This window comes from Canis lupus, chromosome 21 (assembly GCF_003254725.2).
Source record: "Canis lupus dingo isolate Sandy chromosome 21, ASM325472v2, whole genome shotgun sequence".
NCBI classification, from domain to species: domain Eukaryota; kingdom Metazoa; phylum Chordata; class Mammalia; order Carnivora; family Canidae; genus Canis; species Canis lupus.
Genome location: NC_064263.1, coordinates 35,036,075 through 35,060,886, shown reverse-complemented (window position 1 = coordinate 35,060,886; position 24,812 = coordinate 35,036,075). Strand labels below are relative to the sequence as shown.

General features: G+C 49.3%; 1 protein-coding gene and 1 pseudogene across 5 annotated transcripts in view; both read left to right on the top strand.

Moving 5' to 3' along the window:
• Positions 1-24,812, top strand: part of GALNT18 (polypeptide N-acetylgalactosaminyltransferase 18) — a 338,094-nt gene that overhangs the window by 154,729 nt on the left and 158,553 nt on the right. For 4 of the 5 annotated variants that reach the window (XM_049098823.1, XM_025459490.3, XM_049098824.1 and 1 more), the window contains one exon: positions 8,639-8,831. The exons of the other annotated variant lie outside the window; for it this stretch is intronic. In XM_049098823.1, coding sequence (XP_048954780.1) covers positions 8,639-8,831 — 193 coding nt within the window. The remainder of the gene's footprint in view (positions 1-8,638; positions 8,832-24,812) is intronic. 5 annotated transcript variants of the gene reach the window in all.
• Positions 18,801-18,900, top strand: LOC112668011 (U6 spliceosomal RNA; annotated as a pseudogene).

Below are 24,812 nucleotides of genomic sequence, written 5' to 3'. Positions count from 1 at the left end.
ATGGCCTGAGGGCAGAAACACAAATAGCAGTGGCTATAGGACTGGCTGTGGGGCACAAGCTAGGCCCCTCCCCACACACTCTCAAAGAAGCCTTCTTGACCCTGCCGGAAAGAGGAACATATAGTAAACTGAGTAAAATCATAAGAAACAAGAAGGTTCCACCCCTTTCCTGGGAAGATATCCCTAAAGGTGACCAAAGAGAGGCTCTAGAAGCCCTAGAAGCCGAGCTGCTGCTTCCCATGGAGACGTGGCTCAGCGCAGGCAGTGGGCTGGGGGGTCCCAAGTGATGTGAGCTCAGTTCCCGGTGGCTCTGTCTCCCCTCCACAGGCTTCCACCAGTACTGCCGCCCAGCCCTGCAGTGGGAGCTCTAGATCACTTGGGCCTCCAGCAGCAAGTGTGTGATGTGACCCCCTCTCCTGCTATTTTAGGATTTATCCCCAAATCCAAGGAACAGAGATGGGTGTTGGGGAGGTCAGGGCTTAGCCTCTCCTGCAGCTTCTCCAAAGAGCTCCCAGTGCCTGGGAGTAAAGTGCACAGCAGGAGCTGGCTACATGGCTCCTAAAGATGGGGATCGCCAGGCATGCGGTCCTGGAGGGGACAGGCAGTCAGAAGTGGAGGGGGCTGGGCAGCAGCACCATGGCTGCTTCACTCCAAAACCCATTTTCTTTCCACTCCATTGTGTGGTCTCCGCACCGCCAAGACCCTGGAGTGAAAGCTGCTGGGCAGGCCCTCATTTGGGCTGCTCACCCAAGCAGTGGCCCTCACGCTGGAGGCATTCTCTCTGCTTCCAGCATCAGTGGCTTCAGGAGCTTCAAAAGCCTTGGCAGAGTCTCCAGATGTACTCCTGGTGCTGGCGGGTGCCCTTGTGCACAACCCTCAGAGCCGTGGCTTTTGTTGCTTTAATTGCTTAAAGCCTCATAAGCGCCCCATTCTTGCCCTACTTCCCTCCTGTCTCTGTGAATTAGCATAGAGGCTGTCAGGACGTGTATCTGTAATTCTCCGCTCTCATTAGTGGGGCACTGCGGGCATATCTCTGAGACCATAATGTGACGATTCTCGATGCCCCATGTGATCACGAGTAGAACTTTCCAGAAAACAGGTCAGGCACAATGAGAACTGGGGAAGCAGCTGAGCCGAGTGAAAGTTCTCTGGGATTCTTATTCACAGGGGGCCTCCTGGGAAGGGTTCAGAGCAAGTGATTGTCAAAATACACTGTAACCAGCTAGACACGGGCATGAACACTGGCTGCAATGCGAGGCCAGGCCCTGGGACTGCTGGCCAGATCAGGTATATACCTTGTAGTTGCTGGAGTATTCCAAGAAGAGAGCCAGAGCAGCTGGGGTAGCAAGGCCAACCGGAGGGACTCCAGCGCTGTGGAAGTATTCCAGTGGTTTAACGTTGCAGTGAACCGTGCAGACCGGCTGGGAAGTCTCTCAGGGCCTGAAGTTTCCACAGTCTTCACACCAGTGTGTCTTGGCTCAGAACCTAGAGGCAGGCTGGGGACATGTCTCTGGGCTACAGTCTCCTCTTCTCTGTGATGGGAAGGATAGGCCCTACATCCCAGGCCACTGTGACGGCCTGGCCTTACCACCTGGCAGGGGCAGCACAATGGCACGGGGGTACAGCGTACAAGGGATCAGCTCAAGGGGCAGACGGTTTGCATAGACACCCAAGATTGGCCTGCAGTTTTGCTCCTCCCTGGACCACAAATAATGCATTTTGCCACTGGAGACAGCACTTTGGTGATGGTTAGTGTGTTGGGCTTTGGCATATGTGCTTACAGGCTTATAGATTATTTCCAAATGATATGGCCAGACCTGGCCTTTCAGACTTGCCGTTCTCATTATGGTTCTATACATCCCGCTGTTCCAGGTCGACTGAGGCCCCAGCAGCTCTGGCTCTTCTTCCCTGGTTTCAGCTGTGGATAGCCATCTGTTCAAGGCCGTGAGCCCCCACGCTGTGCTCTCTCCTGCTTCTGCATCTTTGATCCTGTTGGTCCTGCCCTAGCAGTGCCCTTCTTCAGAGTGAGCTTGTGAATCTCACTTACTCTTCATGTCTAACTGGAGCATCCTCTCCTCTGGGAGGCCTTCCTGGCATGTGCCTCTTCCCTCTTTGGTGACCCAGTGGCACATTATACACTCTGGAGCATCGATCACATTCTCTATATGTTGGTCACATTCTCTATATGACTGGCTTTTCCACTAGACTGGATGCTGCTTGAGGGTAGGCAACAAGTCTGAGTAGCCTTGTATTTCCAATGCCCAGCAATAGGCCTGGTGCAGAATAGACTTGCTTGAATACTTGTTGATTGTATAATAAGAAGAGTTGGCTCCCTCTGGGGCAAAGCTGACAGAGACTCCCAAAGCTGAGCAATGCAGGAGATGCAGCCATGGGGAGCCCTTTGGGATAAAGCTGACAGAGGAGCATTTCCCAGATGCTGACCAAGAAGGGCATTCTAGGGATGAGAAGGAATAGTCTTTCCCTGAGCCAGAGGTTTTGTTTCCCCCACAAAGCAAAAGGCAGGTTCCTCTGAGAGATGTCAAAGAGGAGGAAGGAGCCAGCCTCTTTCTCAGTGTCAGAAATGTAATTTTTGCACAGATCCATCAATGTGCCTTTTCTCTTCAAAAGGTAGGGTGGTTAGTGACCTCTTAGGGAAATCCTCCCCTTGATTTTGTTGATGGGGATATCTGTAGCAAGAACCTTAGAGACTGAGCCAGAGGTAAGCTCTGGAGGAAGGCTGGCAGCCACATGTCTGCAGGAACTTTGGGACCAGACTCTCAGACTCTCTCAGGCTCTGTGGTTTGAGTCAGACACTCCCAGAAAACATTTTCGGTTAGTTTTCTGAAGACTCTGACTCTTACCACCTCATTGTCCTCTGCACCTTTGTTTTTAGGATGTTGGGCCTTCGTGCGGCCTTTCCAATTCTGAGTGCTTCCAGGTGAGAGTAGAAAGAGGAAAAGGCAAGAAACAGACACAGCCTTTCCCCCTCCTTCCTTATCTCTCTTCTCTCTTGTCCCCATGTGTTTTGGGGCGGCTCTTCTGTGCATGGTCCTGTTCTGGATGCTTGGGAGAGATTCCAGGTACTTCTCTGATATAAAAGATTTACCAAGGAGTCCTGAGAGAGAAGTCGGGGTTGTCCACCAATGACCACATTCCATGGAACTCCCTGGGAATCTTCTAAGAGCATACCAATGATCTCAAATGGCCTTGCATAAGTGAACTGGGTAGGAAATTAGCTACATGAGAATGGAATTTGCCTTGGCCTTTACTGGTTTCACACTCCTGCTTGCTGACACAGGACTCCAGTCTCCATCCTCCCTCTGAGGATGTGAGGAGTCGGACCCTAATGGATCGGGGGCTTACTGACTCCTCTCCTGACATGCTGCTACTACTCCATTCATTCGTCTTCCTGATATTCATTAAGCATCTGCAGAACAGGCACTCTTCTAAGCACTGGGCATTCCTCAGAGAACAGAGCAAATCTGTGACTTCATGGGCTCCAGCTGAGTCAGGAAAGACAACAAGTAAGACAAATAGAAAAAGTACTTTAGTGGGTGTGGAGGGAACACTGAGATCTAATGTTTAGGAAAGGCTTTGCTGAGAAAATGACTCCTAAGTAAAGAGATAAAGGAAGTGAGGGGAGTTAGCCATAAGGGTATAGAAGAAAACACAAGAGCAAAGGCCCTGAGGTGACATGTGCCTGTGAGTCTGGTGAGAGGCCACTGTGGCTGGAGTAGAGAGGACAGGGGGCAGTGGTAGGGTGTGAGCTCTCAGAATCTGGGTCACCAGGAGCCGTGTAGGGCCTTCTAAGTGTTAGTAGGGACTTGGTCTTACATGCTGAGGAGACAGGTAGCCATTGGGGGATACGGTGCAGAGAGGGGCATAGCATGGTAGTGTCTCCCCCGGCCTGTGGGTCTGCTCATATCCTGCTGGGGGCTGCCCACCTGCCCATGCCACATAGCTCATAGTGAGAGAAGGTGGGAGGATGCCTCCCTGCCTCTGTGTTATGCAGGTGCCAATCGGGCCCTATGTGTGGCTGTCTGGTGAACTGGCCTTTCGGTGTCTGCTCTCAGTCTGCTCTCTCTCTCCTGTCTCACCCAGACAAGCACCCGGGCTAGGTGAAGAATGGGCTGGGATTATAGGATTTGTGCCATACCCAGAACCCTCTAAACTCTGGCTCTGCTGCCAGGCTGAGTTCGCTGTGCCTGCTTAGTCTCTGCCAGGAGTGAGCCGTCCTTGGGGAGTTCGGAGCCTGCTGGATATATACTTCTTCTGTGTCCCCCCTGTTGGCCAGCTGTGCCCAAGTAGGTCTGGACACTAGGAGGGAAAGTTATACTCCAGTATAGCCTAGATTTGCTCCTGAGAGGTACCTCATCCTAGGGTGACAGATGGCTCTTTGTCTGGTACATCACCGGATATGTCCAGACACCCCTGGACTTTTGCAGAGGTCCCAGCCTAGGCACTTCCCTGAAGCCTCTTTGCCTGTCACCCCAACATGTCAGATGGTCCTCCTTTGCTGATGACCATGTAGGACTGCTTTCTTACCAGAGAGAGAAGGTAGTCGTTGGGTCTAGGACCAGTTAAGAGTTGGCCACTTGGCAGCAGGCATGGAAGTCCTTCCTCTGGGGGCTAGGCGGCAGCAACGTCTTTCAGAGCGGGGGACCTCAGGGCAGGGCCACTTATCTTCCCCACCTGAACTCAGGAGGTGTTGTCGGAAGGGCACCCTGGTGGGGCTGAGGGTCTTTGTGGTTCCTTAGTAGCTAACATTTATTATGTGCCAGGCCTTGTGCTAAGCTCCTGACATGGGACATCTCGTGGAATATGTATGAAAAGGATACTATTATTATCAATGACATTTTCTGGATGAGAAAATGGGGCAGTGCAGGTAAGCTAGACTAAACCAGTGAATGGTAGATCTGGAGTGTAACTGCACAACCAGTACTCTTAACCAGTCCTTTGGATGTCAAATGGAAGACAACCGGGGTTGTCTGCATACATTTCCTTAAAGGACCAGATGGTTAAGTATTTTCAATTTTTTAGGGCACATGGGCTCTTTTGCACGCACCTGACTCTGCCCTCTAGCTCTAAAGCAGTTGTAGATAATTTGTAAGCACATGGATGGATGGGCTGTGTTCCAATAAAGCATTATTTACAAAATAGGTAGTGGGCCAGATTTGGCCCTCAGACCATAGTTGGCCATTTATGGTGTATAGAGCAAAGAATGTGGGGTTTGGAGGGACCCAGACCTTTCTTCAATGCCCCTGACAAACCAGATGACCTTGGATTGGTCATTTAACCTTTTCATTTGGTTTCCTCATGTCTAATAACTAAGCTCTATGGAGTGCTTGTCAACTAACTTATTTTAAAATGGTTTATGGAACTCCTCTCAAGATGCTCCCATGGCAAAGACCAAGACAGATGTCACCCTGCCCTCATGGAGTCCACACCTGTGAACAAGACAGAGATAACTTTGGGTAAAGACATCGGCCAGCGTGGTGCTTGGCTCTGGGCAGGAATTCAGCAAAGAAGTCTTCCTGCCCCTGCCGTGCCCCTGACTTACATCATTCAAGACCCACCTCTTTCAAGTTTGCTGTGGTTTATTCCCATGCTGAGTAAGAAGACAGGAGCATGTGGTGGAACCTAGGATTTTAATATGTTTAGAATACATTTTTATGCAACACAGGTCTAATTGTGAATCATAATTTTTTCATTAACTGATCTCATTTTACTTGGTAATATCCATTTAGGTAGGTAGGCGAGAGCAGTAAAACTCCATTTCTTTTAAATATTATATGATTCAGTTGGCTCACTGATTTCGATTTTTACTGCTCTCAACATTCCAAGTGAATGAGTCATGCATCTTTGTAGAGATAGCAAGGACCTTTAGGATCTTGTGAGCCCTGTGCTTCTCTTCACCTATGCCTCAGAGGGGAGAACATGTGTGCCCCGAGTTCTGGGATGGAACTTTGGCCTCCACATCTCTTACTTTGTCATAGAAATGCTCACCTGGTTTGCATTTTACTCCTTATTAGACCCCAATCTGTTTTGTGTATCTGAGTTTCCTTCCATATCTTTAAGGAAAATTGGAAAATTGGAAAATTGCCATGTTTATCTGTGGAACTCATGTGTATCCCAGCTCCATTGTCATGTGGAGCCAGGGTGGTGTGATGGTCAGGACCACCGTCTCGGGGACAGACCTCTCGAGGTTGACTCCCCACTACTTCGCTTCCTTCTGAGTGAGTCAGGGAAAGGTTCTTATCCTCTCTGTGCCTCATTTCACTACCTGGAAAGTGGAAATGATAATCATCCCCACCTCACAGGGTGTGATGAGTTGATGGGAGAAACAACCTTCACAGCAGAGCCTGACTGGTAGAAAGCACTTAGTGGGGGTTAGCTATGATGATTATCCTAAAGAGATAGATGTACCTCCAGTTTGGGGTATGTCCCAAGGACATGATCAGGAGAGGTGAGGTGCCTTCCACAGGTTCGCCCAGCACCTGGGAGTCCAAGCCCTGATGACACGTCTTTAGGCATCTGTCTCACTAATGCCTCTGGCATTGGCATACTTGCTCTGCTTCAGAATCAAGGGCTCGACAAATACCCACCATTTGCTTCGACGTGGATGGAACTGGAGGGTATTATGCTGAGTGAAATAAGTCAATCGGAGAAGGACAAACATTATATGGTCTCATTCATTTGGGGAATATAAAAAATACTGAAAGGGAATAAAGGGGAAAGGAGAAAAAATGAGTGGGAAATATCAGAAAGGGAGACAGAACATGAGAAACTCCTAACTCTGGGAAATGAACAAGGGGTGGTAGAAAGGGAGGTGGGCGGGGGGGGGGGTGACTGGGGTGACGGGCACTGAGGGTGGCACTTGACGGGATGAGCACTGGGTGTTATGCTATATGTTGGCAAATTGAACACCAATAAAAAAATTATAAAAAAAAAGAATCAAGGGCTCTCTAATTTTTAGGGAGCCACGAAAGCCCCCTTCTCTCAAAGACAGCCTTTGTGCCCCTCTAGTGACAGGGGCTTCCTCCCCCACAGCACCCCTTCCATGATAGGAGGATCCTGGGTATTAGAAGGCCTCTTCCCCTCTCCCAGATTGGTTCTTATGAGAATCCCCCAAGAGGAGGTGGTAGTAAGAGCTGTGGTCTGCAGCTCTGAGCTCCCCAACCTTGAAGACTATGGAACCTTAGATCCTTGCTTGGCTCTAGCCTGTACCTTTACCTGGCATAGGTGTGTATACACCCACAGGCTTCATACAGATGGCTAAGGGGATATTGGCAAATGTCCCAAGCCTGCCTAGATGGCTGAGCGGTCATTGGTAAGTGTCCCAAGCCTACCTGTTCTGTCCCTAATCTGCTTCTGCTTCCTCTGGTCTCTGTCTCATTCCAGGCCCCTGCACCATCTCTCACTTACATCATGTTTTGTGAGCATAGAGGATAGCGTCCAGGGGGCTTGGCGTCCCTGTCCAATTTCTCTGATTTCTAACCTTGACTGCCTGTACCTCAGAATGAATTCCAAAGTCTTGATCGTATCAGCCTGTGTCCTAGCTGTTACTCCCATTAAAAAATAATAATAATAATAATAAAAAATAAAAAAAATCAAATGACCCACGAGGCTTCCCTTGCTAAGTGCTATACTAGTTTCCTTTTATTGTGAACTTTTTCTGAGACATATGCTGGCCAAAGTGCTGTGTATACATTATTTTATTTAATCCTCTCAGATCCTGGGCGGAGGGTAGGGAGGTGGGTAGGTATTGGTGTGCCCGCATTACAAATGGGGGAATCTGAGAGCTTGAGTGTTTGCTAGTGGCCACGTAGCCAGTGAATGGTGAAGCAGGGGTTTATTTGAATCCGTGTCTGTAGAATCCAAAGCTTCTGCTCTTATAGGTAATAACGCCCCCTTCATTTTCTTAGAAAGCTCCAGGGAAACCATGAGCTCTTGACCTCCTGTAGGGTCTGCCCCTACAAATCTACTGGGAGCCCAAGAGCAGTGCCCAGAATACGTGGGTGCCTGGGATTTTTTTTTGACTGTCCTCTCTTCTGGTAGGCACAGTCTGGAAGCAGCAGGAGGCAGTCTGGCTGTGGGTTCTTGGAGCCAGGTGAATGGCACTTGGTGGGACCAGGACCACTCACAGCAGACCAGACAATGGAGAGAGAGGTGGGCTGGCAAGACTGGAAAGGGGGCCAGAACCCCAGCTAGGGTGCCTGAGTATAGGGCAGGCTCAGGACTGCCAGAGAGTGGGGGTACAATCTTGGGGGAGAGAAGCAGAAGCCCCGTTTGAGGGCTAGGGCTAGCATCTCTTGTGGGGAAAGGAGGGAGTTCTGACTTGAAGCCATGAGGCATCAGGATCACATCCACTGAGCTGCTCAGTAGACCTGTAGGGTGTATTTCTATATCCCTTGTGCCTAGTGGTTGTTGGATGGATGGATGGATGGATGGATGGATGGATAGATGGATGAATGAGTTTGAAGAAGCATGGGGATTACAGTCTATCCTCTGCGCAGCCCCCCAAGTATGGGGAGAAGATTGTTTTACCCAAGGTGTTGGTAAGGAGGGGAAAGGGGTTGTCATGACATTTGCAGGGGTGCACTCTGACCCGCTGTCTCCTTGTCCCTTCTTTCTCCAGAGGCTCCTGCCAAGCCTGAGGAGGCAGAGGCTGAGCCCTTCACAGACTCCTCTCTGTTTGCACACTGGGGCCAGGAGCTCAGCCCTGAAGGCCGGCGCATGGCCCTGAAGCAGTTCCAGTACTACGGCTACAACGCCTACCTCAGTGACCGCCTGCCCCTCGACCGGCCCCTGCCTGACCTCAGACCCAGTGGGTGAGCAGAGTCAGTGGCTGGGCCCTTGTTGACCTGCCTGTGGGGAGATGGGGTCACCACAGTGCCGGAAACAGAGTCAGGAAAGGGCATTTGGACTCCTGGGTGCCTCTCCTGCTTCAGCCAGGGTCTGTGCCCTCAGCCTTCATTGGACAAATCACTTTCTACCTCCTCTGAGAGCCTCAGTTTCTCCATCTGCTAAGCAGGGGGAAGACTTCTTCCGTGATAGATGTTGAGGATTAATAACCTAATTTATTCCTTACAGGCTCTAGAGTCATCTGGTGTTTCTGTTAATAAGTCATTTTAACCCAATTAGTTGCATTTTTATGAACAATTATTTTTTTTTATATAAATTAGTATTTAAAGTATCTCCATCTTCTAGGGCTAACAAGTCATTACACCCGACACAGAAGTCTGTCTTGACTTCTCTCTTTGTTACAGAAGATGTTCCTTTAAGGTTCAGTTAGAATTTTTATTACTCCTAATTATTAAAAGTGTGGGCACGTACCACAGCTGAGAAAATCTCATTAACTTTTGTGAGTCCCCCCTCCCCCAATGCCTTCTTTCCCCCTCTTTCTCCTTATTTTTAAATTTTTCTTAAAGCTACAAACTGCAGTGAGCTTATATCTGGAGTTTTCGGGAAGATCTTGCTGCTTGGTTTGAAGGCTGTGTTCTCTTAGGGAGAAAAGTTTAGTTCCATAGACATTTATTGAGCACCTGATATATACTGTATAATTGAGTATGGTTTTCCCTGGGCCATGGGGAACTTGGCTGAGCTCTAGGGATGAAAGAGCAACAGAGGATCTACAAGGGGCTAGAAGAGTATATATTCATTTAAAGGATATTTACTGGGCAGCTTGGGTGGCTCAGCAGTTTAGCACTGCCTTCAGCCCAGGGCGTAATCCTGGAGTCCCAGGATCCAGTCCCATGTCAGGCTCCCTGCCTGGAGCCTGCTTCTCCCTCTGCCTGTGTCTCTGCCTCTCTCTGTGTGTCTCATGAATAAATAAATAAAATATTTTAAAAAATAAAAAAAAGGATATTTACTGAGCACTTCTTATGGGCCAGCACAGTCTAGGCACAGAGAGCAGTAAACAAAACAGACATCTTTGCCCTCACAGAGCTTACATTCTAGATGAGCAGGGACACATAATATACAAAACAAAAATGTCAAATATGTAGCATGTTAGATGGCAGCAAATGCTATGAAGAAATAGAAAGTTGGAGAAGGAAATTGAGACTCTTGGAATAGGAAGAGGGATTGGATTTTTAGCGAAGTTAGTTGGAAAAGATTTTCCTAAAAAGGTGAAATGTGAGCAAACATCCAGAAGAGATGAGGAAGCAAGCCATTTGCATACCTGGGGGGAAAATTCAAGGTAAGGGACTAGCGGCTACAAAGGTCCTGAGGTAGAAGTGTGCTTAGCATGTTTGAAAAACGAGGCCCGTGCAGCTGGAACAGAGTGAGCAAGAAGGTGGTAGTTGGAGATGAGGTCAGCGGGGCCACAGGAAGCAGATCAAGTAGGGCAGTGGTTCTCAAACTTGGCTGCACATTCAACTCATAGGGAGCTTTAGAATAATCTTGATGCCAGGCCCATACCCTAGACCAATCAGATAAAAGTTTCCAGAGGTGGCCCTCTGTATCTGCATTATTCAGAGCTCTCAGGTGCTGCCCAGGATGAGGGCTTGGTAGGCTGCTGCACAGGTGTGGCTTTTACCCTATGAGATGGGGACCCAGGGGAAGCCCCGGAGCAGACTGGCAATATGCTCTGTCATTTTCAAAGGCCCCATCTGCTGTGTTGAGAGCAGGCTGACAGGGCCGGGGCGGGGGTGGGGGTGGGGGGACCCATTAGGAGGCTTCTGCCTATCAGGGTGAGAGGCGGTGGTGGTTTGGACCATGATAGCAGTCAGTAGAGGTGTTGGGTTGGGGTTGGCTTCTAAGAATATTCCAAAGGTGACTCCCCCTGGGAGTGTTTCAGAGACTGTGCCTGGCCAGAACCTAGAGGCTCTGGAAAAAGGGTCCTCAAGAGGCAGTGGGACCCCCAGGACTTCTGCAGGGGCCTTGGCCTGGATCTTGGCCAGCACAGGAGCTGCAGACCTCACAATCAGCTCTGACATAAAACTCAGACCTAGTTCAATGCTTGTTTATTCCTAATTAAAGGGGAAATAAGGAGTCTAAGGAAAGGATGGATCTTCTAGACTGCAACGTGACTATCACGATGACTGGTATTTACACAGAGCTTGACCTGTGGAGAACAGCCTTCCCAGTGGACCACAGCGACTGCCAGCAGCAGAGGTAGGGAAGGAACTGGCGTGTTCTCCTCATTCAGAGTTAAGGAAACTGAGGAACAGAAAGAGTAAGTGTTGTGTCTGAGGTCACACAGCTGGATAAGTAGCTGAGCGAAGACTCGACCCCTTGTCTCCCGAGGCCAAATCCCGGCCTTTGATGGTAGCTGTCTTGTTAAGAGCCAACTGACTCCTGAGCCCCTTAACCCTTCATTGAGAGGTACGCCCCGTCACTGTTTCTTGCTACTTCCCCAGGAGAGAAACAGGAAAGTGGAGGGTTGAGGGGACAGAGACCACGTGGCCTTTCTCAGAAGGACAGGCCTTCCTTCAAGCACACTTTGGAGGTAGCACGTTTTTTTGGGGGTGGGGGGGCAGTCCAACCTGGGCTTCCTGAGTTTGCTGAGAAAGAGTCTCCGAAGGACTCCAGAGAGGTCGAATTCTGAGCTGTAATCATGAGGGAGACCTTCCCTGTGCACAGAGCTACTGCTCATGGGGTTCCACGCCTCTCCTGTGGGGCAAGGTGACTTTCCATAGAAGAAGAAATGGAATCTCTGATAAAAGGTAGGGCTGAGCCTTCTCGGTGAGCCCTCATCAGTGCTCTCTTGCAGTGGCTTTCAGGATGCAGTTTCTCTTTGCACGCGTGCTTGGAAAGCTCTCTCTAGCTCTACTTCAGATCCGGGGCCAGACACACGTCCAAGATGGGAGAGCTGCTGGGATCCACTCAAACCAAGAGTGTGCTTAGGTAAAGCAGTGCCTCTCTTCGTTCATTTCCCTAAAAACGCTCCTACCTTGTAACAAGGTCATTGCTTAGCTTATCCTGTTGAACTCGTTTTGGAAACATTTTTTCAACGTCTTTGCTATCATCTTATTCCAAATTACACTGGCAAACATTTATATAGCATGGGCCGTGTTTGCAGGGATGCGTTTGGCACTTTATTTCTATTAACTGTTTGACTCCTCGCAGTAACCTCGGAGCTGGTACTTGTCGGGGAAATGCACACTGTTCTTTACTTTCCTACTCACAATCCTTCAGGTGCCAGATGTGTGGGGTTTTTCCATACCAACCAATTCTGTGACGCTAGCTGGGTGCCCTGCAATTCAATTCAGTTCTAGTCCTAGCTGCTGGCAGTCAGCATCGGTCCCACAGGTTGTGGGCTCAGGCCCATGACACTGCCCCCACTTCAGAGGCCAGTCCAAGGTCTCAGGTTAAGCAGCTGAGCTAAAACTGAGCTGTCCCCTGTGCTTCTCACCGACTAGCCATAAAGTGAGGTCCCCACGACCCGTCCTTGAATTCAGTCATTTGCTAGCAATGACACAGAACTCAGGGAAATACACTTAGCAGTTGATTATGAAGGATATGATACAGGACACAGATGAGCAGTGTGATGAGATATATAGGGTGAGGTCTGGGAGGATCCCAGGCACAGGAGCTTCTGTCCCCATGGACTTGGGGTACATCATCTTCCTGGTACGTGATGTGTTCGGCAACTTCTGAACCCCATGCTTTCAGTATCTGTATGGAGGCTTCATCATGTATCCATCATGATGGATTATTAACTCACTTTTCAGAGGATTGAGTAGGGAGGGTAGGCTGAAAGTTCCAAACTTCCAATCATGGTTTGGTCTTTCTAGTGACCAGCCCTCATTCAGGGCCTACCAAGAATCACCTCATTAGATCAAAAGATGCTCCCATCATGCAGGAAATCCCAAGGGACTTAGGAGTTCAGTGTCAGACACTCCTTCACTTGGGAAATGACAAGGGATTTAGGATTTCCATGTCAGGAACTGGGGTCTAAGACCCAAATATATATATATATTTCTTATTATTTGACAGTGTAATTATTCATTCCCATTTTACCAAAGAGAAAATTGAAGCATGGAGAGACTATAACATTTGCTCAAGGTCGCTAGTGGCATGACTGGGGTTGGAACCCAGATAGTCTGGCAATAGAATTTGTGTTTGTCACTGCCACCATGCTTACTGCCTGGAAGTGTTAATCTGTGACACTCTAATGGGATGGGGGCTGCTTTAACAGTATGTAGCACTGGGCCAATCCACTCATCCAAGTTGGGAAAGTCTTCTCTAAGTGCTGGAAAAATTGTCTTGGTGAACATGAAACCCATTATCAAGGCAGAGAATGATGCCTTTGCTCCTGGTAATGTTGGGATAATATGGCAAGGTGGGTGGAGGTGGGGGGTAGCATCTGAAGAGGAAGCACTGTGCTAAAGACAGTCTCTAGAAGCATCAGGCCAGGTGGATCTTGGTGGGATCCACTTGGCTTCCATCTCAGTGCCCTGGGGGATTTCTGCTCCTGGAGGTGTCCTTGGCTTTGCACTTTGCTCTTTGTGTTCTTGGGTTTGCTCTTCCAAGTTCTAAGCCTGACGTTATGCTTGGCTTCATTCCCTGAATGGAAAGTGGGTGTTCCGAGTCCTGCCCCAACCTCTCTTCCATCGTCTCTGGCTGGTCCCTTACTTTGTCTTCTTTCTTGGTGCTAAAAGATGTCATCTGACCCACTTTTGTCATCTGGCTGAAAGGACCATACTCTACTCAGTGCCTTATACACAGCAGAAGACATAACCAGAAGGAAAAAAGTCCATCCAGCCGGTTGCTAGGCTTTATTAATTTATTCATCCCACAAACATTTATTGAGCTCCAAGTGTGTGCCAGGCATCTAGTAAAGCACCAGAGAAACCTCAAGGAGTTTGCACTGTAGTAGGAATCCAGGTGGAAGGTGTTAGGAGAGCAGGGCGGGGGATCAGAAAGCATGCTGACCATCTCCTGGCTTCCTGGTAGAGGAGCCGCTCTCGCAGGTTTGTAGTAGGTCAGCGGTGGGAACTGGAAGGCCCACAGAAGCCCTGTTCTTCTGTGGCCTCTGCAGCAGGGAGACAGGACCAGAGAGGTGTCTGCAAGGAGCCTCCCCTTACCAGTAATGATGCCCCCCTCCCCCCCTCCCCGGGGAAGGAAGGACATTGGAACTGGAAGTGCAACAGTTTTATTAGCCTCATTTGGGCTCTTTGGTCTGTGCAGAGAAAGGACAAATTTCCTCCAGGCTCTAGGACAATTGGCTCTGAGGGAAATAAAAATGTCATTCATTCTCCCCTCATTGTTATAACAAGTGCCATCCCGGTGAGAAGGCCCAGGAGGGACAGGAGATTGGTGTCTTCCTCTGGTGATCCTCCTGGGCCTCACCCCACGAGGGGCCTTTGCCAGACCTGGACAGGCTTTTACCTTCTTGCCTTCTAGGTTGGAAAGATATGCAGGCCTCAGGATTGAAGGGGAGAAAAGCAGCAACTTACCCTGGCTGGACTTTGTCCATCCTTCACATCCCCAGCTGCAAACTCCAAATGTTCCTGTGGCTTCCTCTGGGTGCATGAGCACACAGAGTGCCCCAGTGTCCACCCTCCTCCTCCTTGTCTGTAGACTCCAAAATAACCTACCAGGGACAGAAAGACAAGGGGGAAAAATATAAGTGTTATTGGGATGTGGACTACATAGGCATATATGTTCATCAAAGCTTATCAAATTTACCTAAGATCTGTGGATTTTATTGCATGTAGATGGAACATCAATTTTTTTTAGAAGGAGGGTATATATAAGAAAGAGGTCAGGGAAGTTTTTGCCTGCAGGATGGAGAGAGAGAATGGGGCAGCATCTTTGGGGGGGCCACTGAGAGTATGGGCTATGATTGTAGGGAAGGAGGATCGTGACGGTGGGTCAAAGCCACTTACAACTCAGGGCTGGAAGGTACGGGCAGGGCCCCCACCCCAGCGACGGCAGGCCAAGCAGGTGGCATATGGGAGCCCATAGTTCCACAACAACAGGTGCACGCCTCATTCTTTTCTGCAGGCAGTGGCTGCTATTTCTGAACAGGAGCTGGGAAAATGTACGGGTTGAGTGCGGATCTAGTGGGCATTTGAATGTGGGTAGGAGAAGGGAGCTCCGGGTGCCAAGCTTCAAGGCTTAAAGTTGCCATGGCAACTCTATGGCCTACCTCCAAGGTAGTTCAGGGCAGAGCCTCCGGCAGGTACTATTCCTGCCTCTTGCTGGTAGATCCTCAGAGGCTCCTGAGTCTGTCAGTAATGATGTCCCCTTTCTTTCCAGTGTCCCCTGAGGTCCTTATCCCTCCCTGCCAGAGGATAGGGTGGACTGACTTCCGGGTTGACTGGTGGGCTCAAGCTTGAGATCAAGACATGAGGGGATGACTACAGGGGGGTTAGACTATTTTCTGCAGCCCCAGGAGGGAACAACTGGGACAGATGCACATACATACATACATACACACACACACACACACACACACCCTATTCCATACACACACACACACACACACACACACACACACACACACCCTATTCCTGAACTGGAGAGATCTTGTATGAATATCCAAGTAGAAAGGTCTGGGATGGGATTATAGCAGAGAGAGAACACAGCCTGGAGGCAGGGGCTCAGTCCCCCTAGGAGCAGGTTAGAGTCCATCCAAGGTGACTGGGTGTTTGCTGCCACCACTGGGGTGTGGTCACAGGTTGGCATGTATGGATTGGAGGGTTGGAGGGTTCTCACAGTGCAGGCTCTAGACACACATCTGAGGTCTCTGGACTTTGGTTTCGTGGGTGTATATAGTAGGCAGAGTAATGGTCTCTCATGAGCACCCATGTTCTAATCCCTGGAATTTATGACTATGGTCTGGTCCATGGCAAAGGAGAATTCAGGTTGCAGATAGAATTAAGGTTGTTCATCAGCTGATTTTAAAATAAAGGGATTATTCTGGATTATCTGGATGAGCCCAATGTAATCACAGGGCCCTTAAAAGTAGAAGAGAGAGGCAGAAAAGTCAGGGCCAGAGGGGATGGCAGTGTGACAGGGAAGGCAGCCATTGCTCGCCTTGAAGACAGAAAAGAACCATAAGCCAAGGCATGTGGGCAGCCTTGGGAAAAGGCAGGAAAACAGATTATCACCGGGAACCTCAAGAAAGGAACGTAGTCCTGCCAACACTGTGATTTTAGCTCTATGAGACCCGTGTCAGACTTCTGACCTCTAGAACTATAAGATAATAAAAGTGTGTTGTTCTAAGCCACCAAGTTTGTAATGTTTTCTCATGGAAGCAATGTCAGCATTAGGACACTCGCACAGCAGGCAGCTTGTTGCACAAGATCCCAAGCAGGCTAAAGAGGCTCTGTGCTTGGTTTCATGCACTCTTCTCACTGTGTTAAAATTTGGAATAATTGTGAATACCACCATCTTTTCCTTTTGCGTTGGGCTCCACAAATTATGTAGCTGGTCCCGGGGGACAAGGGGAATGGCTCTAGGTGGACAGCCGGGATCGTGATTGCTGGACCATGTGGGAGTTGCTACCCAAGGGCTAATGATTTTTATTAAGAGCGACCACTTGCTCACTTGCTGTGTGCCCAGTGCTGTGCAGACTGCTTAAGGTGCATTTTTCTAATCTCTCGGAGGTAGTTATTATTATTTCTATTTTTATAGGAGAATACCAAGTACTTGTCAAGTTAAGAAACTCAGGTTCCCACAGGCCTATGTGGCAGAAACAGTATTCTTACCTGGGTCTTGTGTCTTTAGGACACTGCCTCGACACCCTCGCCCTCCCTGGCCCAGGTGACTTTCTCTAGTTTGGGATCGGGGCTCTGTGGAGGTGACCCAGAGACCTGCGGAAGATGTGCCCTCCATGAGGGCAGCCCCAGAACAAAAGACGGTGATTCTGCTATTGCATTGAAAATGTTAACCACACACATTGGAAGGGAATACTCCTTTAGTAAAGCACCCTAGGCAAACTTTCTGATTTTCTTTTCAGATTCTTTTTTTTCTTCTTCTTTTTTTTTTTTATTGGAGTTCAATTTGCCAACCTATAGCATAAGATATTTGCAAATGACCTGTCAGATAAAGGGCTAGTTTCCAAGATCTATAAAGAACTTATGGGGATCCCTGGGTGGCGCAGCGGTTTGGCGCCTGCCTTTGGCCCAGGGCGCGATCCTGGAGACCCGGGATCGAATCCCACGTCGGGCTCCCGGTGCATGGAGCCTGCTTCTCCCTCTGCCTATGTCTCTGCCTCTCTCTCTCTCTCTCTCTCTCTGTGACTATCATAAATAAATAAGAATTAAAAAAATAAAATCTTTAAAAAAAAAAAAAGGAACTTATGAAACTCAACAGCAAAGAAGCAAACAATCCAATCATGAAATGGGCAAAAGACATGAACAGAAATCTCACAGAGGAAGACATAGACATGGCCAACATGCACATGAGAAAATGCTCCGCATCACTTGCCATCAGGGAAATACAAATCAAAACCACAATGAGATCCCACCTCACACCAGTGAGAATGGGGAAAATTAACAAGACAGGAAACCACAAATGTTGGAGAGGATGCGGAGAAAGGGGAAACGTTCTGATTCTTAATGTTAAGCTGGTTGTGGGCCAGTAGTATCATGTGGACTGTTCTTAAAGGTAATAGAATCTTGAGCTATATTAATAGAAATATAAGGTCTTTAAAAGAGGAGGTGATAGTTTTGTCTGTTTTGCCACTCAGATGACAATTGCAGAATTGGATTTGAAGGGATATAGATGAGGAATATGGTCAGAGGAGAGCAAGCCAAGAGAGAAAGTGGATAACATGATAGATGCGGTTTCTGCGTAGATTGTAGAGTGCTGTTACAAGCTGGTTGACCTCCAGCAAGTCCCCCAGCCTCCCTACACCTTGATTTTCCTGTGCACAGATTAGACGTGGTGATACAAAGGTTGAATTATAATATACAGAGAGCTCTTAGAGCACAGCCTGACACATAGTAGCTGCTATTTACTTTTTTCAATACTGGTATCAGCTGGGCCTTTGATCTGTAAAAGAGATGGCCTGGGAGGACATGACCATGACTTGAACTACCTGAAGGGACTGCTGTGTGGACAAGGAGCCCCATGGGACAGGCCATCAGCTGCAGCAATAAGGTGAGAGGAGGAGAGGGATTTCTCTGCAGTCCCAGAGTTCTGGGCACCAGAGGCCAGAGCCAGTTCTGCTGGAGAGCGAAGATGCTCCATCCCACTTTTTTCTGACCCAAGGGTCCACTCTCCCCAACTGCACATTCTCCTTGCCAAGGGCCTGACCTGCTGGCCAACAAACTCGCCACCTGGAGACGCTCAGCCCCTTACGTGCCTTCTCCGCCAGAGCCAGCTGGCTTGTTCCCTGGGGCTGCTGTCCATGGAGCCCCAGGGAGTCCATTAACCCTGGATTTCTAGTAAGATGTTTTAGGAACAAATGGTCTGTTTCCCTGCTTCCTGTTGGTTGTTTACATTTCAAATGACTCTCTTCCCTCTTGTCCTACTTCCAACCGACATTTGATATAGCAGGCCCTTTCTCTAAAAAGGTGTAATCACCTGAAAGATGTTTGTAGAGGGTCTCCCTCTGGGTGAAAGCTGCACACTTCGATGATCTCATCTGCTTGGGAGTTTACCTGTCTGGTTTCTTATCAGATGGGCCTATATCTCCTGCCTTGCAGACCACCGAAGCTTCCAGTTCTTAGGCGTCCACTTCTCTCCCCTAGGTGAGCCAGACGTGGTGTCTCGCCAGGTCCCCGAAGCCTCTGGATATCCCCACCCTGGCTCCATTTACCCCTCTGGCTTATCAGAGGATAAGAGAAACTGGATAACATGACAGACAGATGAAGTTTCTGCTTATAGAGCGATGTTTAGTGCCCGCTTGGGTGGCACACATACTAAAATTGGAATGACGAGACGAGCGTGGCCCCTGCGCAAGGATGACACGTACAGAGCGATGTTTAAACCTTGGGTTGCAAGGCCACGTCTCTCATTTTCAAACTGGTTGACCTCCAGCAAGTTACTGAGGCTCTCGGACCTTTCTTGTAAGATAATTCGTTTCTGTTGTTTTAAGGCACCAGGTTTATAGTGATTTTTTTTTTATGGCAACTACGTGAGTGTGAGGAAACCATACAGCACGCAGTCAGCTCAGTGATTCCTGTTCTGTTGGGGCATGCTGGAATTCCCACCCACAGGGCTTTCATGGGCTTGAATTAGTTCTGCTGTTCATCATTCGAGTATTTATTCATTTGTTCGTTCAGCCAGACCCCCAGTGATTCCGGAGTTTCAGGGATACCCGGTGAGTAAAGTGGATGTGCTCTTGACCTCGTGCAGTTTACTGTCTAGCGGAGACACTGGCGTTTGTTAAATAGTCACATAAAACACGGCGGGAAGGCAGGCACGTGGCATTGCAAGTAAAGCAAAGGAGGCTGTGAGAGTCTGATGAGGGATCCACTCCCGGCCCAGGAGCCACTCTGGGCCTCTCCTAACTATGTCTCATGTGCGTTCCACGAGCGAGGAACTGAGCTCCCTCAGCAGCTGTGGGGTGTAGTGTGTGGGGGGGATTCTTCGTGGGTTGATGTTCCTACACAGACACATCATCACACAATCGGAAGCCACGTGTTCAGGTGTGGAAGAGTGAAGCATAGCTCAGGACGTCCTGGAGCAGCTCGAGCCTGCATCTCCTGTGTCCAGTGGTGACTGTCTGCAACTCCAGCTCCCTGACCTGTCCTGTTCCAACCCCATCATTCCTGCTGCCCCAGACAACTGCTTCCTGCCTTTCTGGGGCATCTCACGTTCGGCTCCCCCCGAACACACACACACACACACACACACACACACACACACACACACACACACAAGAGAGAGAGGGCTAGATTGAGTCACCGGTACTTCTTCAGTATTGCCAGATCTGGCTGTGCAGAGCTCTTGGGCTGGGCTGCCCTGCATGCTGATGGCCAGGCTGTTGATAGCTGCTTGGGGCTCAGGAATCAGCCTCTGGTCCCATCAGTGGGGGGCCAAATGATGAAGCCATAGGACAGAAGAGCCAGACCTCTTTATACAAGGAGTCACTGGGATGTTTTATCCCAGCAGGAACGATGTGTCAGGAAGAGTTCCAGGCTTCAGGAGCCCACAGTGCTTTATCCTATTTGCACACATCACAGACACATGACATCCTCTCCATCTTTCATCGGAGTTAGCAGCCTGGAGTGACTTCTGTTTTGCCTCCCACCCACCAGGTCTCTGGATTGTCACAACACCATTGTTTTTCCAGATACATCTCTGGGTGAGCGTGGAAAGGAAGATACAGCCCTGGTTTAGCAGGGATTATGAGTATAGGCTTTGGTGACAAATAAGCCCAGGTTTCAGCCCTGGAAAATAACTCACTATCTTAGCCCTGTTTTCATCATCTATAAGACAGAGATAATGATGTTTACCATATAGAATTGTAGGAAGGAATAAATAAACGGAGGAGGGGAGAATAAAAATATCCATACATCTCTTAGCACGGTTTATGGCAAATCATGAGCTCTCAGAAAATGGAAATGATTGCTATTATAACTTCCAAATATTCTACGCAGGATCCATGGGCAGTAGGGGTGGCAAGCACATGCAGTCTCATAGCTATAGAGGTCGTGGAGATATAAAATATAAGTGAAAATCTTGATTATCCTCACCCTCAATGAGAATCCCCACATTGCCCTCATTTTTGGGTTTCATTAAGTCCAACAGACTAGATGCTAGCAAGCCTGGATCTAATCTGGAAAGGTCTAGAAGAAACCAGCAGGGTACCCACGTGAGGCCAGAGGAGGATCAAGTAAGTCCTGTGGGTGCAGGTAGGAGCAGGGAGGCTGGGGCCAGGACACCGATGGTCTCAAAGGGACAAGAAGGCAGAATTGACCCCGGAGCCAGGCTGTGTCCCAGGGTTATGTTCTAGGTGGTTAGTGGCGTTCTTGATCCCTCATGTGCTGACCATGGCTGCAGGGGAGGGCCTCTTGGGAGAAGGCTGGGAAGAAAGGGATTGGGGACATGCAGAGGAGTGGGTATCTGGTCGTGTCATCTTCTTGCTGCTTGGTCCAGGAAGGTCCCTGCTCCACTCTGAGCACCCTGGCATATTTGGATCAGGTTACCCCTTGCATTGGCCGATAGCCTCAGCTCACGTTCGACTTTGATCTTCATCCTGGAAGAGGTCTACCCCGGTCAAGCAGCCTCCCCAGGAGTTATCACCCTGACAGACTGGGAGCTTGTAGATTGGCCAAGGTCATGGGGAGGGGAGAGTCTGCTGATGCCACAGGGAGGCATCTGGCTGCTGCCCAGGGTGGTTCCCGGCCACCAGGAGCCAGGGTTGGCCTCACTTACTTGGCCATTGCTTCCCTGCCTCTCACAGGCCACACTGGCACTGAAGCTCTTGATATAAATGTGCTTTATAAGGAGATCAAAACAGTGTTGGGGAGCTCTGCTGAGATGCTTCTACATAGCTGCTCCCATCCCGCATTGCCTTCTGTGTGCAGAGATCGATAAAGTCGAGTTTATCATGACCATCAATTCCAGCTTATTAGACAGCCGTAGTACTCCCCTCTCAGAAATGCCTTGTTTTTATCTCTAGTGGAAAATGCCTCGACTTTGAACAAGAATAAAAGTAAAAAGGGAACTTTTATGGCTTAATTTTATAGGAGAATATGCCTCTTCTCAAAATGAGTAGGGAACTGGTCTTGTACAGTCAGGCTTTCTCCAGAAGCATCAATAGGGAAAGGCCTGTGTGGCTCCTCTGACTCTTATGTGCTCTGATCCTGCTCTGGGGAAGTGAGCAGGAAAGAGGAAGGGTGTAGGGGCCAGACCCTAGAGGACAGAAGTGTGGGAGGAGAGCATCTCGGTGGTGTGAACACAGACACAAAGCTCTCAAGGGTAGGGGAGGGCAGTGCTGATAGATGGGCGAAGCAAGTGGCTGGACTCTAGAGCAGAAGTGCTGGGCTTGAGTCCAGAACAACTCCCTTCCGTAGTGATTCTTGAATGTGAACTAATTTTGAAAGCCTTGAGCTGCCCTGTGGCAGGCAGGCTTCTGCCCTGAGTTCAGTGTTCAGCAGGGACCGTGGTGAGTGTGACCAGCAGGTATGTGGGCATCTCGCCTGACACGCTGTTCTTCCTCCTTCTTTTTGCCTCCTTTCTCCAACAATGCAAGTTCTGGTTCAGTGTTGAGAAGAAAATACGAACCATGACTGTGTGTTGATGTGTGTGTGCTGGGAACTTTGAGAAGGTAGTACGAGTGTACTCAGCAGATGCTGACTGAATGCCTGCTGTTGGCCAGGCACTGTGCTCGGCTGTGAGCAGCGCAGCTGTGAGCAAGCCCTGTCCCTACCCTCAGCCAGGCTAGGGACACTGGTGTACTCATTGGATGAGCAACTGTGCCGCTTTGCTGGGGACTCCCAGTGCTGAAATCAGGACATTTGGTCCCCTAGTGTAATCGTGATGACAGTAAGGGGAAGTTTCTTGTGGCAGTTGGTGGTGGTGACCAGGTGCTGCGTGAGAGGGAAAGCTGTTTCTTTAATGAGATGTCTTCACCATGTGGGAGAGAGAAGATCCTGAGTTTTACAGAATTTTATAGAGGAAAGACAACTACGTGGTCCTATCTTCTGCCTCCCTTATTCTATGACACAACATGGAGAAAGGTGAAGTGGCTCTCCCAGGATCCCACAGCAAGTCAGGGCCGACCTTGAGCTGGGTGGCCTCATGCACCCTCCAATGCTCTGGTCCCACCTTGTCCTTATCCTGCCCACCCTTCACCCTCTGCTCAGCCACAGTCATATTTTCAGCTGGACTCCAATTAGCTGAAGGGTGAGGGAGGGTGCCTGCGGTGTGGAGAGGCCAGGGCAGCGCAGCTCTTGCTGGAGAACTGTGAGCAGCTCCCAGGAGACAAAGGGAGGAAAGGATTTAAGGAGGTCAGGACGTTTGGCCCCGGAGGGATCCCTTAATCACAGTGCAAAGGACCTGAAGAGTGGCCCCAGACTGAATATGAGGAAGTGAAGCCATAAATTCAGGGGAGGAAGGACCCGCTGGTGGGGCGAGGCCCTGACTCTCCAACAGGGGGAGGAGGTTTGCAGGAAAAAAGGAACGTGCTGGGGTCAGCAGCATGCATGTAAAATTTAGGCCTTCCATAAAATAAATAGCCCTGTTAGCTTTGTTTAATTCCCAAAACCTCCTGTGCGCCAGACTCTGGCTTAAGGGTTAGAGCACAGTAGCAACATAGAGCCCCTGCTCTGGGGTGGGGTGGGGGAGGGGCTGCATTATAACAGGGGGAGACAGACAATAAACATGTCCTGATAGGATGCACTACTTCAGGTGTTTTGTTATGTTCAAAAGGGCTTGGGTGTAAAAACCTTATGTTCGAAGGAGTCTGTTATGTGAAAATGGTGATCAGCAGAGTTTAGCTTGTGAAATGAATAGAATGTTTCCATGATGCTTAGGGAAAGACCATCGGGAGTCGGGTCCCCAGGCCCCAGGGGTTCAAACCATCAGGTGGGGGGGGGGGCGTGCCACCACTGGGAGAGATGGGGAGAAGGAGTGGTGATGTTCAGAAGTAAGAAGGGAGAGGAGTAGAGGAAGACAGCCCCTAGCTCTGGGGGATCCTCAGGAGCAACCTGGAGCTCTAGTTGGTGGGGCCGGGAGGCCCCGAGGAAGTGTGGAGGAGCGCTGTCAGCCACAGGGTCTCTGTCTTCCCTGCTGGCGGCGTTAGCGGGAAGGACAGGGAGCATGTACCTCTGTACTGACCTTCCCGGGAGCTGTTTGCTATACTTTATTAAAAAAAATAATGATGATGATGTTAAAGGTCATGTGCCAGCAGTTTGACCATATATAGTATAATTTTTAAAATGCAGTTAGCGAGTGGGTTGTATGTTAATGCTTCAGTCAGTTTTCATGCCTAAGGAAGGGCCAGCCACTGGTCTGGATAGACATAAATAAGCACCATGAACCTTCTCAATGGGTCTTACAAAATCACATTCATGACAACAAAACTTTTTTGCAGGAATGGTCCGATGAGCTTAAAGAGTCCTTCTGGTCTTTCTCCTTCACTAAAGTCCCTCCCTTCAGCTCCCCATCCCCTTCATCCCTTCCCTGCACTTACGTGAGCCAGGTTCCCCTCACAGCACCGTTCCCTCGGCCCCACAGGGCCTTTGCACGACTTGCATTTCGTACCATTTAAGTTTCTGACTAAATGTTGGCTCCTCAAGGAGCCCTTCCCCGACCACTCCTTCTGGAACAGCTGCCAAGCCAGCTCACTGTCCTCTTACCCCTGAGATACTTTCCATCTCAGTCCTCGTGTGAAACTGTATCATTTGTTTGCTTCCACGTTTCCCAGTTTCCCCTGTCAAAGTGAGAATAGGTATTTGGTCTGTGCCCTGATGACAGTAGTACCTGCCCCATGGAAGAAGCCCAAGAAATATTTATTCCATTAAATACAAGAATGAATGCCTTCTACACCAATCTGTTAACCTGGAGGTTTTATGAAAATTATAAGTACGATGTGGATTTGGGAAAAGGTTCAACTCTTCCCCTTCCCCCTTCTCTCTTTGGTGAGAGAGAGAAGGAGAGCTGGAAATAGAATGGGAGAAGTTTCTGTAAATTTCTGGTAACCATAGAGACAGTGATTTTAGTTTATTAATCTCCTGCTCTTAAGCAGGCTGGGGCCCCACGGTGATTTCTCCAAATTGCTCAGCGCTGGTTATCCTGCAGCCTTCCTCATTAGGGAAGAACAGGCCCATTCCTATCCGGCAGCACTTTAATTGCCGACAAGCAGAAGCTCTGTGCTATTATGCTCATTATTGCATGTTCTCACCTGGTCGCATCTCCCACCTTGGAGCCGTACAACGCGGTCACCAGCTCAAAACCCC